The sequence below is a fragment of the Sodiomyces alcalophilus genome (genome assembly GCF_042370955.1).
Source record: "Sodiomyces alcalophilus JCM 7366 unplaced genomic scaffold ACRALscaffold_5, whole genome shotgun sequence".
NCBI classification, from domain to species: domain Eukaryota; kingdom Fungi; phylum Ascomycota; class Sordariomycetes; order Glomerellales; family Plectosphaerellaceae; genus Sodiomyces; species Sodiomyces alcalophilus.
Window position 1 is genome coordinate 3,792,162 of NW_027263536.1, and position 12,998 is coordinate 3,805,159.

The following is a 12,998-nucleotide window of genomic DNA, read 5'->3' on the forward strand; positions in this document are numbered from 1 at the left end:
CGCTAACACTACCGGAAAAGGAGCGGTATACTACTAGTATACTAATAGTCGTCGAACTTATAAGGATATAAGTCGGTCTCGCGGTGGTGACTCGGTAATACTTAGGCGGTAGTAGCGGGGTTCTAATAGTTAGTACAGGTCCCGGCTATAGCTCTAAAATACTAGTAGCGAGTCCTTAAACGCTATTAGGAGCTTATAGCGGCTATCGCTAAGGGTAAAGACGGATCGGTTATAAGTCGTATCCCTAGGGGTACCGAAGCTATACCGCCCTAACTTTAGGTAGGCTCGTGGTCGGCTTATAGCGGCGGTGGCTTCCTTTAAGCGCGCCGCTAGGCGTGCTTGCCCCGCCGGCTACCGCCGCGGCGGAGATATAACGTTAGCTAGTCTAGAACGTTATCTAAACAGGTTAAAAGGAATAATCGCTATCCTATTAAAGGTGGCTATAAGTCCCCTAGTAGTCTTTTAGCGGTCTCTTTATAGTATAGTGGTGCTAATATAGTAGGATAGGGACGCGAATATAACGCCGATAATAATAATGCTTTTAGTAGTAAGTATAAGGAGGAAGATAAGGGCGATACTAAGGCTAATTATAGGGTAGATACCGCTATAATACGCCCCTTCGGTATTATTAGGGCCCTGGCTTATAGGGCCCTAGAATAAATCTAAAAATCTCGGTTAGGTGCTATTTTTATTCCGTATACTCTATACCAGGGTAGTCCCGCTATAGGGTCTTTAATATATAGTTCCTTATAATCTCTAGGGTAAAACGGAAATCGTTTAGGCGGCTAAGATATAAGAACCACTTCGCGATTACTTTAGCCTTTTTAGGGTGGTTTAGTGCGTTAAAAAGGTCTCCTCTAGTTAAGATCGGTCTTTTTACGGCGCTATAAAGGTCGCGCTACGACTCTAGAATAGTATTCTAGTACTATAAGATAGTATATTCGGCTATCTTAGCCCCTCCGTCCCCGTAGGGGCACTAGGCGGTAGCGAAGCTAGGAACTCTCGCTTTAAAAAAAAGGCCCTAAGGCCTAGTTTCTCGGAGCGGATCTAGGTAAGGGCGGAGCTTTACGGCTTTAGGAGGCCTTTATATCTCTAGAGTTCTTTTTTTCGGGGGTCTTAGTCCGGTACCGCTATAGCGTAGGTCGGGTTCCGCGTAGGCCCTATATCTCTCTACCTCTTCTTCTATTCTTCCTAAAAAGCCGCGTCCGGGTTACTATTATTTATTTATTTTTAGGCGGTAAAGGATTAGGCGGGCCAGGTAAGTGCTTACTAGGTAATATAGCGGCGCCGTGGTGCCGCTAGCGCTCTTATAGCGGCCTGGGTGCTAGCCAGGATAAGCCCTTCCGTTCCGGCGTTTTAATAGTTAAGAGCTCTTTTAGCTATAAGGCGAGTAAGGTATAGATTAAGGGGGGGGGATATATATCTCTTTTTCTAGGATCCGGATTAGCATAGCCCTATAGGCTCCTATAATAATCCTAAGGCACTTATTCTAGGCTAAGCTAAGGGCCGCTACGAGGCTATAGCGGGGCTTATTATTGATTCTATAGAAGATAGGGGCGTAGTAGGAGATAACGGGACGGATTATAGCGATATAAAGATATTAGGTATTAGTAAAGCTATAGCCCTAGGCTACCACGGCGAGCCGGGTTAGGGCGTAGTTCTAAATTACTAACTTACTCTGGATCTCCTTCCTATACCGTAAAAAGTTTAGTTTCCGGTCTAGCTATACTCTAAAAAACCTAGCCTTTATTAAGGGTAGCACCGGTATAATACTAAGGTAGAGAGGCGTCGGGGGCGGGGAGTAGGATTTCGCGAAGGGTATAGACACGTATTTTAAGGGCTCGAATTAAAGGCCGCTCGCCTAGGACTAAGCCTTATATATTCTTTAGGCGAAGGCGAGTCCGTGCCGTGTCTAGGCCTCCGTGCGACTAAAGGCGATAATATTTATATTATCGGCGAAGCTAATAATAATAGTTCTCGCGGCGTATTTAAGTTCTTTATATAAGGTAGAGATATATAGAATAAAAAGGATTAAGGAGACTAGGGACCCTTATAGCATGCCGGTATAAAGGGGCCGCGGGGCTACTACCTAGCCGTTAAAAAGGAGGTAAACTATTCGGTCTTAAAGGAAGCTACTAGTTAGCCGGATAGCCTAGTCTAGGAATCCCTAACGCCTAAGGGACTTAAAAAGTCTAGTATAAGGGATAGTATTAAAGGCCCCGCGTATATCTAGCTAGAGTATCGCCGGGGCGCCGCCTAGGGCCTATACGGCTCTAATAGCCTTTATCGTATACTATACGGCTATCTCTATATTATATCCGGGCCTATTTCCTATTTAACCGCTAAGGAGTAGCCGATATTCTTCCGCCACGGCTATAAAACGGTCCGCTATAATACCTTCTAGCAGCTTTCTAATCGTATTAAGGAGGGAGATCGGTCTCTAGCCTTTAGCTATCTCGTAGTTACTTTATAGGCGGCCTTCTTTTCGGATAATTATAACGGTAGCGGTATAATAACGGCGCGGGAAGTAGCTTAGGGCTAGGCAGGCTAAGAGAATCGTAGCTAGGATCTAGTATAGGGTCGGGCTATAAGCCTTTAGGAGGCCTACTAAAAAGCCGTTTAGGCCAGGAGCGGCCTATAGCTTAGTCGGGTAAAGGCGGCCCTAGATATCCGCCGCGGTAACGCTCCGGTTTATATCCTACCTAGAGGGGTACTCTTATCCTAGGGGCCTAGGATCTAAATCTCCGGGGGGGGGGGGAAGAACTTAGCGTATAGGATATCTATTTTCTTATTATAGGACGTTACTAGGTCGCCTTAGTTATAGTATAGCGGTGGTATAATAGGGGGCCTAGGTAGCTAGTATCCCTTAGTTCGGGCCTATCTTTAAAGCCTCTAAAGGAGCCTATTGTTCGCTTAGGTCGAGTAAAGGAGGTGTCGCTAATACTACCTCTTCGCTACCGCTATAGCTTTATCGCGGCGGGACTTAGCTTACCTATACTCTTCCTATCTATTTCGTGATTTCCTCGCTATATACCGCCTATATAGTCTACGCGCTTCTTAGGTCAGGGATATTAGCTCGTTTATCTATTATAGGTAAGGTTAGCGGCCGGGGGGCCGGTTTAGCGCTACGGGGCTACCTAGTCGGCGACGATAATAAGGTCCTGGGTTAGCTAGTTAAGGGCCCTATCGATATTAGAGGGCGTTATTAGGGGGCCTAGTTATATAAGGATCCCTAGGGCTACCTAGTAAGCCAGGGAGGGTATAAACTCCTTCTAGAACTAGTATAGGTGGTCTAGGGGCCGTAGCGGGGCTATACCGGCAGGGCGGTCTATATTAAGGTAAATAGTCGCGGTTTAGGAGAGGTGGTCTAATCCGATAACCTCGCTATCTATACCGTTATAGCCGTAGCGGAGCCCCTAGGATACCTAGATAAGGTCGATAATGCTTAGCCGCCGGCCTAGCCTATACTAGGTAATTATCCCCGGGGGGGTAATAAGGTTAAGGTTTTAGCGGGCGGTTAGCTTTAGGAGGGTGCTAAACCTAGGATAGAATCTAGGATAGCTAGCTTAAAGGGGATAGTAAAGGTTAAAGTCTCCGAGGAGGATATAGCGGCCCCGGGGAGGGGCCCTTATAAAGTCTATAGTTAGGGGGGTATACTAAGGGGTAAAGGCGGATTAGTAGTTTTAGGAGTAAATTAACTAGATTATAACGGCTTAGTCGCCTACACTAAAGGTTACTATATAGGAGTCCTAGTAAGCTCGCCACGTCTACGTGCTAGGGGGGTATTGTTTATAGATATAAAGCAGGGCTCTACTACCTCCTTAGATTAGGAGGTAAGGAGCCCTGCTTAGGGCTTTTAGCCCCTTTATAAAAGAGTTAAGCCTTAGCTCTTAGATAGCTATTACGTTATACTCGGTATAGGCCTATAGCAGGAGCTCTGCTTAGGCCTATTTTACCCTTATATTCTATATTAGGATATAGAGTTTTATTATTTAGAGGGGGAGGGGTTCGAGGTCGATCCGGTAGGTACGGCCTCCTAGGTATCTTATATCAGAGTCGGGTCGGTCCCGCGGGGGATAAAAAAAGGCTCTAGGGATCTAATGGCCGGGGGGTGCTCGCGGGGTCTTTTTAGTAGGCGGCCAGGGCTATAGCGGATAAGGGCGGCCTATAATAGGGTAGGGGAGGGGGAGGGTAAAGGATAACGGGGGCGGGGTCGCTAATACGCCGCTTTAGTCTATCTTAAGATATTAAAATCTTTTACCCGGTATTTATATACTTCCTAGGCTCTCGCGGCTTCCTATTTTCTAACTTAGCAGAGGTTATTAAAGGCTTTATAGTTCTTATTATAGGCGGCGCACCTCCGGGTAGTATTCGGGGCCGATATTAGGTAGTTCTCGAAACTATTCCGGTAAATAGACTCGGGTTTAGTATAGTAGCGGCACCGCTTCTTTACCTCTAGGCACTAAGCGGCTTTATACCCGAATTATAGATAGGTATAGCACTATAAAAGGTTTATATCCGGGTTATAGGGCTTATATAGGAAGCTACCTCCTTTAAAGAAGAGACTATTCTATATAAGGCTTTCCGCGCCTTTTAGCGTAATAGTCTTAATAAATAGTATCGTTACCTTACCGGTGCTATATCTAGGGAGCCGGGTTCTTATTTAGTGTATTTTCGTGTTAGGATTAAAGGTATATAAGGACTATAGGAGCTTATTTTTAGTTAGTACGCTTAGGATCGTATAGGGGATAGTTTTTATTAAGACTAAGTAGGTTCGGGTAGCTATTTTAGCTCCGGCGCTAAAGGCTTACTTAACCTAGTAGTTAGCGAAGGTAGACTATTACTATACCCCTCCGGTAAAGGTTAGATATATATCGCTGCTAGGTAGTCTTTAAGCCGCTATAGCGTTATTGTGGCTAGCGGCCGTGTTTATAGCTTATATAATCTCTTTTAGCGATTAGGCCTAGAGTGCTTAGTCTAGCTAGTCTCCGTGTTTAATAATTAGTTTTTTATAGTATCGGGCTAAAATCACTTTAGGGGGGGCTAGGTCTTATAGGGGTGCTATAGCGGGTAGTGTTACGGCTATTATAGCCTAGGTCGGCTTTAATCCTTTCCGGAGTTCCTCCCTAATTATACTCTAAACGGTAGCGTAAAGGTATATAATTAGGGCTATTACGGTGCTTTAGCTATTAAGGCAGCATAGCTTAATAAGCTCCTTTACTAGCTCTATAACCTAGTTAATCGTATTCCCGTTAGCTAATAAACTTTAGATTAACGTCGTAACTTATTAGATGCTTGTTTTAAGGGTCTACGGAGCCCCTATATCGGTCTCGGTTCGGTTACCTATAGTATTACCCTGGTTCGGGCGGTAAGAGTCGAGTAGTAGTCGTTATCGGTGGGGGCGGTTAAAAGAATTTTTAGGTAGTAAACGGGTTACCACCACCCCTTCTATCGTATCTACCCCTGCGTCCGCACTATGGCTTCTACTCGGTGCCATCACGGCATAAAGGAGGGAGTTAGGTTTCTTCTCTAATTAGTTTCGTCGTTTTTACTTAAGTTACGCGTCGGGTGGCCCGAATCCTATCTCCCTAAGGATCTTAACCCTATATAATAAACACCTATTACTATCCGTTATATCCCCTAGAAGGTTAATATTTAGGGTAAATAGATTAAGGATATAAAGGAGTAAGATAAGGGTGTTAAGATAACTTATAGTTACCTATTCTATAGACTATACGACCCTGGGCCCGTGGACTCTTATATTAGCCCGATTAGGCCTAGCTTATTCTCCCGAGATAACTGGGTTTACTTATATAATAGTGTCTACTAAGCGACACTTCACGATACCGCTATTAATAGTTCTTTATATATACCGCCCTTATAAACGATCCCCTAAGAAGGATAGCTATAATATAGTACTAGAATTAAATAGGATAAGGATATAGTTATAGCTATTATCAAAAGAGCCTATACTAAGAAAGAGGACTATATAGTTAGCGGATAGACTCTCCGTAAGCGTAAGTAAAGTTTTAAATAGTTCTATTAGATTATATTTAGCTTAATTAGGGTAACCTAATTATATTTAGAGTTATTATAGCTATAAGGATATAAATAAGATAACTAGGGCCGATTATAGAGGGGTGGATCAAAGACCTAGTACTATATCGTTACGATATTATATAACATTATAAGACGCGCGTATTCTATTCTTTTTATCTTATATATTATATATATATAGCGACGCCACCTAGACACAGAGGATGCTTATTATCTTATATAATTATTATCCTTTTAACCCTAAGTTTTACTATATTTATTATATTCACTTTATTTAAGCTATATTGCCCTGATTAGAGCAGCGCGCACCTCCAGTAACCTCTTTTAAAGGTCTCCTTGTTATCTGTGTTGTTTTGGTTATATGCATATTATGGTCTCATGCACTCCTGTTATCGAAGACTTGTCCGAGGTTATACTGCCTGAGCCGTTCTGCATAGTAACGGCTTCGCCTTTCTTTAGTAGCAGTGCTCCTTTAATTATCTCATAGTAGCAGATATTCAGGATTTCCTAGGCTAGCTTAAGCGCCTCTTAGATACTTACCCGGTTAACTAATATACTAAAGAAATACTTAGTAGCCTTATCTAATATATTCCGCGATGCCCCTAATATGTCTTCGACGTAGCTTAGCCTGTATAGTCGGGCTATAGTATATTATTTCCTCTTAACGTGTCGGGACGGCCTCTGCCTCGGTCTATCCCTCTACGCCCTCCGCGGCCGCACTATGCTATCGGGTCCCAGGCCTTTTAGGGTCCCTGAATCCGAATACCTGTTTATTATCTCGCTTTTCCTAGAGTTTCGTTACCTCAAGACCGATTTCTTATTCCTAATTTCCTTATTTTACTACTTTACTATAGGAGTATACGATAACGAATTATAGGGTCTATAATAAAGATCGGCCTATAAACGAATATTTGGCGGGCTATAATAATTATAATACCCTCTTAACTTATACTATCGTTTAAGATTAATACTTATCTAGTACCCTTAGCCTAATCTGTATATAAGAAGACTCTCTTTAATAGGCATGGCCGTCCTTCTATGTCTAGTAGATAAAAACATAGGCTATACGCTCCGCGGACCCTCGCTAGGCTATTATTAAAGCCTTCGATCTTTAGAGTCTTAACTTCTAAGAGCAGTTTTAACCTTAGATATTCTACTAACGCCGTGCTAATCATATCTACTTACGTATAGGTATCTAAGTCCTCGCTAAACTTAATCTCCTTTCTATAGCGAACTACTATCGCTATTAATCTCGCTACCTCGCTTATAGCGATCGCCGGCTAATCGTAGGGTATAGGTTCGGCTCCCCCGTTTACGCTAACTCGTTTCCCGATAAATAGAGTTTCCTAGCTCGAATATTATTATTAAGGTTATTATATATAGTATACACATTACTAATATAGGCGTAACTCTTTACCGCCCCATTATGGGTTATCTACCCTTCCTTATTATTATAATAGTCATTATAACGGTAACCCGTTTTACTATAATTATAGTACTCGCTAATAAATACACGTATACCCGACTATACTTATTACGAAGGCTCTAGGGCCATGCCTAAGGCCTTTTAACCTATAAGGAGCGCCCCCTTCGAGTCTATAGTCTTATTATCGGCGGGCGTACGGCGACCTATTACAGGAGTACTCCCCCGACTAAAGCAGCTATCCGAATACTAGAAGTTCAATAGGGTCCTTTTATAACCGGTATCCGATCGCTTACTACTCGCCTTCTCGATAGGGCTTATATTCTAAAACAGTTATCCTTTTTACGCTAGTATCACAGCCTTATCTAGCTCGGTTTTTCACTGCCGTATTTTATCTTTAATATATAAAGGCAGCCGACAAAAATAGTTATAGGCACGGTCTTCGCTTCCGCTTATTTCCTAGCCTAATAATCTATATAGGTTATCCTACTATTTAAATAAATTTATCAGTATTATATAGCCGGTTATTCGTAGCTTATAAAGTTCTTTATAGGAATAATACCGCTATATATCTCGGATTAGATACTCTCTCTAAATAAATGCTATAAAATTGTTAAAAATTAGCTTAATAATCTTCCTTATATAGCGCCTCTAGAATATTCAGAAGATATATTCGAGTTTTATTAAAGCCTATTAGATCTACTATAGCACCGGGGCCCTAGTCCTAAACTAATTCCCGGCCTTAATTACTACTACCTAGTCCTCGATGTCTATAACTATAAATAACTCTTGAATTAGCTTATAATTATATACTAGCGGTTTTTCGTAATCGCGCTAGGGCGCTAATCGCTTAGCGAGCGTCTTTATAATCACGTAATTGATTCCGCTTTATTATTAAGGGTATTATAAGAATATCGTAATTAACGCCTCTTATATCGATAGTAAGGGGCCGGCGACGGATCGCCGATTAACCTATAAACCACTATCCTTAGGACCGAGTATAACCGGCGTATCTATCGACTCCTCGGTTTCATCCCGTTCCGAATCGGGCACCGTTATTATTGATTTAGGCATAGCAGGCGCTTCCTACCCAGTATCCGCTTTACCAGCTCCCCCTATGGGGACGCTCGTTCCGCGAGTCCTTCTCGGTGGTATCTTCGTTCTAATGATCTTAAAGGTATATAAGCTAGAGAATTATAACGAAAGGAAAGTGTATAGACTTTAGTGAAGGGAAAGATATTATGGAAAACGCTTAATAGCTTAGAATCGCAGAGTAATCACAGTATATTCGTTCACTAAGTGCTGACTTTAAACCAAGACTTTAACTTAAGGGATTAAACTATATCCCTTAATATATATAAGATAGGTTTAGGTTGGTAGTATATACGGGGCTATCCGTCCGACTATATCCCGACGGGTGTACGATTATCTTGTTATACTTGGCCGGTTATCCTAAAAGGTAGGAATAAAGAAATAAATATAATAAATGAAATCCTACAAAGAAATATAATAATGGAAAAAGAATAATAGTTGGAATAAAGAATAAGCAAAAATCTAGACTTTTAGAAACCAAGAGACTAAAATAATAAGAAAAGAATAGTAAAAATAAAGGAAAATATATAACGATAGTTTAATAGAATAGACTATATAAACCCTATTATCTTAAAAAGTCTATATAATAATACTTCTCTCCTTAAGAACTTTAAAGTAATACATTAATATTATATATATAATAAGTAATAATCATACTAATAATGAGTATAGTATCTAAGTTAAAATAAACAGTATATACTTATAGCTATATAACTAGACGTCTGCTTCATAACCAGCGTAACCTATACTATAATACTATACCTATTATCAGCGTATATATACTTAGCTTACGATATATATATAATAAATATACTGGGTAGCGTAAATACGATATCTTGGTTATTACTTTAGCTAATAACGTGGCGTGATAACCATCATATAGGCTGTTAACGTAATAGTCGCGACCCAATCTTCCAGGGTCTTTTGCCAGCCCCGGGTCCAGGAAGAAATCCTAGAAGTCAGTTCTTTACACACAATTACACACACTTGAGCAACAAGCAGTAATCCTACGGATGTACGAATTTAACAGCTTTTGCTTGATTTTCCTCTCTTCCGCGCGTACAGCCCAACTACTTATAGCCTAATTTACTAAAAACGCCTTCTATCTTTATGCTATAATAGGCTCTTTAGCCCGCTTAAGTATAGCGTTAATACCCTTCTAAGAGGGTTTATAGTCCTTATGATCTTCTTTATATTATCGGTAGTCTTCGATATAGGCGGCCTTAACCTATAATAGTTAGAGTTATTAGCGGGTTACCTATTTATATTAGCGATAAAGGCGTAGGAGGTAAATTCAGGGCGGCTACTTCGCTACGGGCAGGGTAAAAGATCGTTAAGGCGTAGGAAATTCTAGACTGCTTTACTATAAGCTTAAACTTTATAAAGGCGTCGCTAAGGCTCCTAATCTTCGTGGCTTATATAGATAGTCGTAGTCGAGGTTATAATAGCGGTTATAGCTATAGGCAGCTCGGCGTAAATAGCTTTAAGAGCTTATTAAGTAAATAAGACTCTTAATTATGATAAACAGTATATAACTTAAGATATATAAAATTAAGCGATCGATCTATTTATTTAATTAACTCTATAGAAATCTCTGATCTATATACTAAAATCCTGCCCTTGTTCCTGCGGCAGGCCCACTCCTATTTTCGGGTCCGGAACAACTAGTGCCGTACTTGTTTCGGGCCAGCCTATACAACATCGATCGCCTAAATACGCAATTTTGAGTTACACACCTCTCCAAGGATTAAATACGTTAGTTTGTGACTTGGTTCCACATCCTAAGCAGTCATTGGTTTATACCGCCGATCGGTATCTTTATATACGAATTTATATGGAGAGGTACAAAGCAGTATGACAGCATGGGACCAGGTAAATGATATCTGAAGCCATCACTACTTCCTGCCTATATACACACCAACACTCTAACATTAATCAGTCACAACTTTATTATATTTTCAACGATCCGTATTTTAAAGATATCAACAGATTTATCAGAACAAGCTCTTCACAATAACCTCTATCAACGCCTAGCCTCCTATACGCCTGCCTTATGTTATTAAGAGGGATGGCGGTGATACAGACTAGGTACTTCGTATTAATGGTGTTGAGTTAAGGAACTGAAAATTTGAATAGATGTATATACATCGTTATGTTAGTATAGTCCAACCCCTGTTTAATTGTATTAAAGGTACTTGTATTACTTGCCTTATTAAGTAAGTAATGAACCTTCTCGAAAGGTACCTGTACTAACGTAGTCAGGCCTTATATAATCAATTAAAAACGTATAAATATAGGTCTAGATAAGATAATAACTATAATATATAACGTATACTATAACGCCCCTATACTGGCCTTACGCTTATAACGTAAAGCAGCTATATAACGTACTTTATATATAACGTACGCTGCGTAGGAGGTAGTTCCTACGGGGTTATTAACGCGCTGCCAGTTACTTACTCGTTAAGGAGCTACAAGGTGGATTAATAGGATACGGAGTCCCCCTGGTTTAGTATATCTAAACCCCTGTATTTTATATAGAAAAAGCCCTGCTTTAAATGTATCTACTTATACTCTACTCCGCTTATTGCCGTGATACTATTAGTTTATTTGGATCCGCAAGTACACCGCAGACAATTGAACAGGGGTTAGAGTGTATTTCTGCTATATCTAGATGTACCTATACCTGCGGGGCCACTGCCGATCCTTATCCAGTCATATCATATTGTATACAAACTAACGTATTTAATCCTTGGAGAGGTGTACGTTGTACGCTGTTTGCAATATAGACCGACCTGCACATTACATAATACACATAGGCTATCTTTTGGCAGATTGGCGACATCTCTACATTGTGACTCCCTATGCTGTATTCGACACCTACCAGATCTACCGCTAAATTTGATTCTACGCTGTTTGTGTAACACTACCTACGCCCCAAAACCCTCCGCCTACCTACCACTGCGTTTTCCCTTAAACTACCTCAGGTACCTGGTATCATTTGGGGAATGGCAGATCGACGAAGAATCAATGGGCCATCTGGTCTTACCATTCCACCCGTTTATTTGGAAGACGAATCTGCCTTGTCCTCAAATCAGCCGAGGACAAGGCCCGCAACGACTACAAGGAATCTCTGTGCGTCTTCATCGTCCAAGTTGGTATTCTCAGAGCTAATTTCTCTACGCCAGTCCTGAAGAAAGGTGTTGCGCCTGTTTCTTCTGGATCTGCCTACCTCGAGCTGGAAACCCCGTTTGGGAGCACTACGCGCACGGCAAGCGGGATGAAGCTTGTCTGCACTGTACATGGTCCACGTGCTGTCCCTAAGTCCGCGGCTTTTTCGCCACACCTCGTTCTTTCGACGCATGTCAAATATGCCCCTTTCGCTACGCGTCAGAGAAGAGGATATCTCCGCGACTTCAGCGAGCGGGACCTCAGTGCCCATCTTGAGTCGGCTCTTCGCGGCGCAATTATGGGCGAACGTTGGCCCAAAAGCAACCTTGATGTGACAGTCACCGTACTCGAGGGAGATTTCGAGCGAGAAATCTCGCACATCCAGGGCCATGGGGATTGGGACATGATGAATGTCTTATCTGGCTGCATTATGGTGGCCTCGGCTGCTATAGCTGATGCGGGTGTGGACTGTGTCGATCTGGTTGCTGGAGGGGTTTCCGCTCTAGTTGCAAAGAGGAACGAACCGTCACCCATTGTTGTTCTCGATCCCGTCGACTTCGATCCCGAGTCCGTTTTGGCTGCCTGCTGTATTGCGTATATGCCCAACAGGGAAGAACTCAGTAATCTTTGGATTAAAGGCGAAGATTTATATACAGGCGAGCTGCTACAGACTAAATTAGTCCTAGGGGCAATCCAAGCATCGAAAGCAAACCACCGGGTTATAAGCGGTGAGGTGGCTAGATCTGTTATGATACCAAAACTCATATAAGGGGATTATCTAGAAGACCTAGATACTTGGATATTCAGCTTATACTCGTGGCGCTTTAGTGGGGTTATAACAAAGTGACTAAGGTCTATAAGTACTATACCTGGTATATATATATATCTTAAGTTAGAAAATCTAGCTATTTTCACTTATTATATAGGACTAATTTATTTAATCTATCTACTCTATTCTTATCGTCTTAATGCTCCTTACTAACATATTAATTCTATCCTTAAACTTCGCTTAAAAGGCTAGGAGTTATAATCCTACGAGGATTACTTAAGATATATATACGTTATATTATATATATATAATAGGTATAGTACTTTAGGAGCTTAGCGGCTTTACTATACTCTACTAGCTATAATTATAAGCTAAATATTAATTCGTCTAGGCCTCCTAGTTAGTCGTTATATAAATAGTGTTTATATATATAACTCTATTTAATAATCTACTCTTTAGTTACTATTAGTTATTAATACCTAAGGT

The 12,998-nt window shown here is 41.3% G+C and overlaps 1 protein-coding gene across 1 annotated transcript; it reads left to right on the forward strand.

Moving 5' to 3' along the window:
• Nucleotides 1–11,419: 11,419 nt before the first annotated feature.
• On the forward strand, nucleotides 11,420–12,695 carry ACRALDRAFT_1051667 (uncharacterized protein). The gene is made up of 2 exons (XM_071015697.1): nucleotides 11,420–11,707; nucleotides 11,761–12,695. Exons 1-2 carry the CDS (start codon nucleotides 11,581–11,583, stop codon nucleotides 12,510–12,512), a joined length of 879 nt encoding a protein of 292 aa, XP_070874263.1. The 5' UTR covers nucleotides 11,420–11,580; the 3' UTR covers nucleotides 12,513–12,695.
• The last annotated feature ends 303 nt before the right edge of the window (nucleotides 12,696–12,998 follow it).

Coding starts and splice junctions, on each gene's coding strand:
- ACRALDRAFT_1051667 (XM_071015697.1), top strand. CDS start 11,581: ATGGCAGATCGACGAAGAATCAATGGGCCATCTGGTCTTACCATTCCA. Junction 11,708..11,760: donor AACGACTACAAGGAATCTCT/GTGCGTCTTCAT, acceptor TCTCTACGCCAG/TCCTGAAGAAAGGTGTTGCG.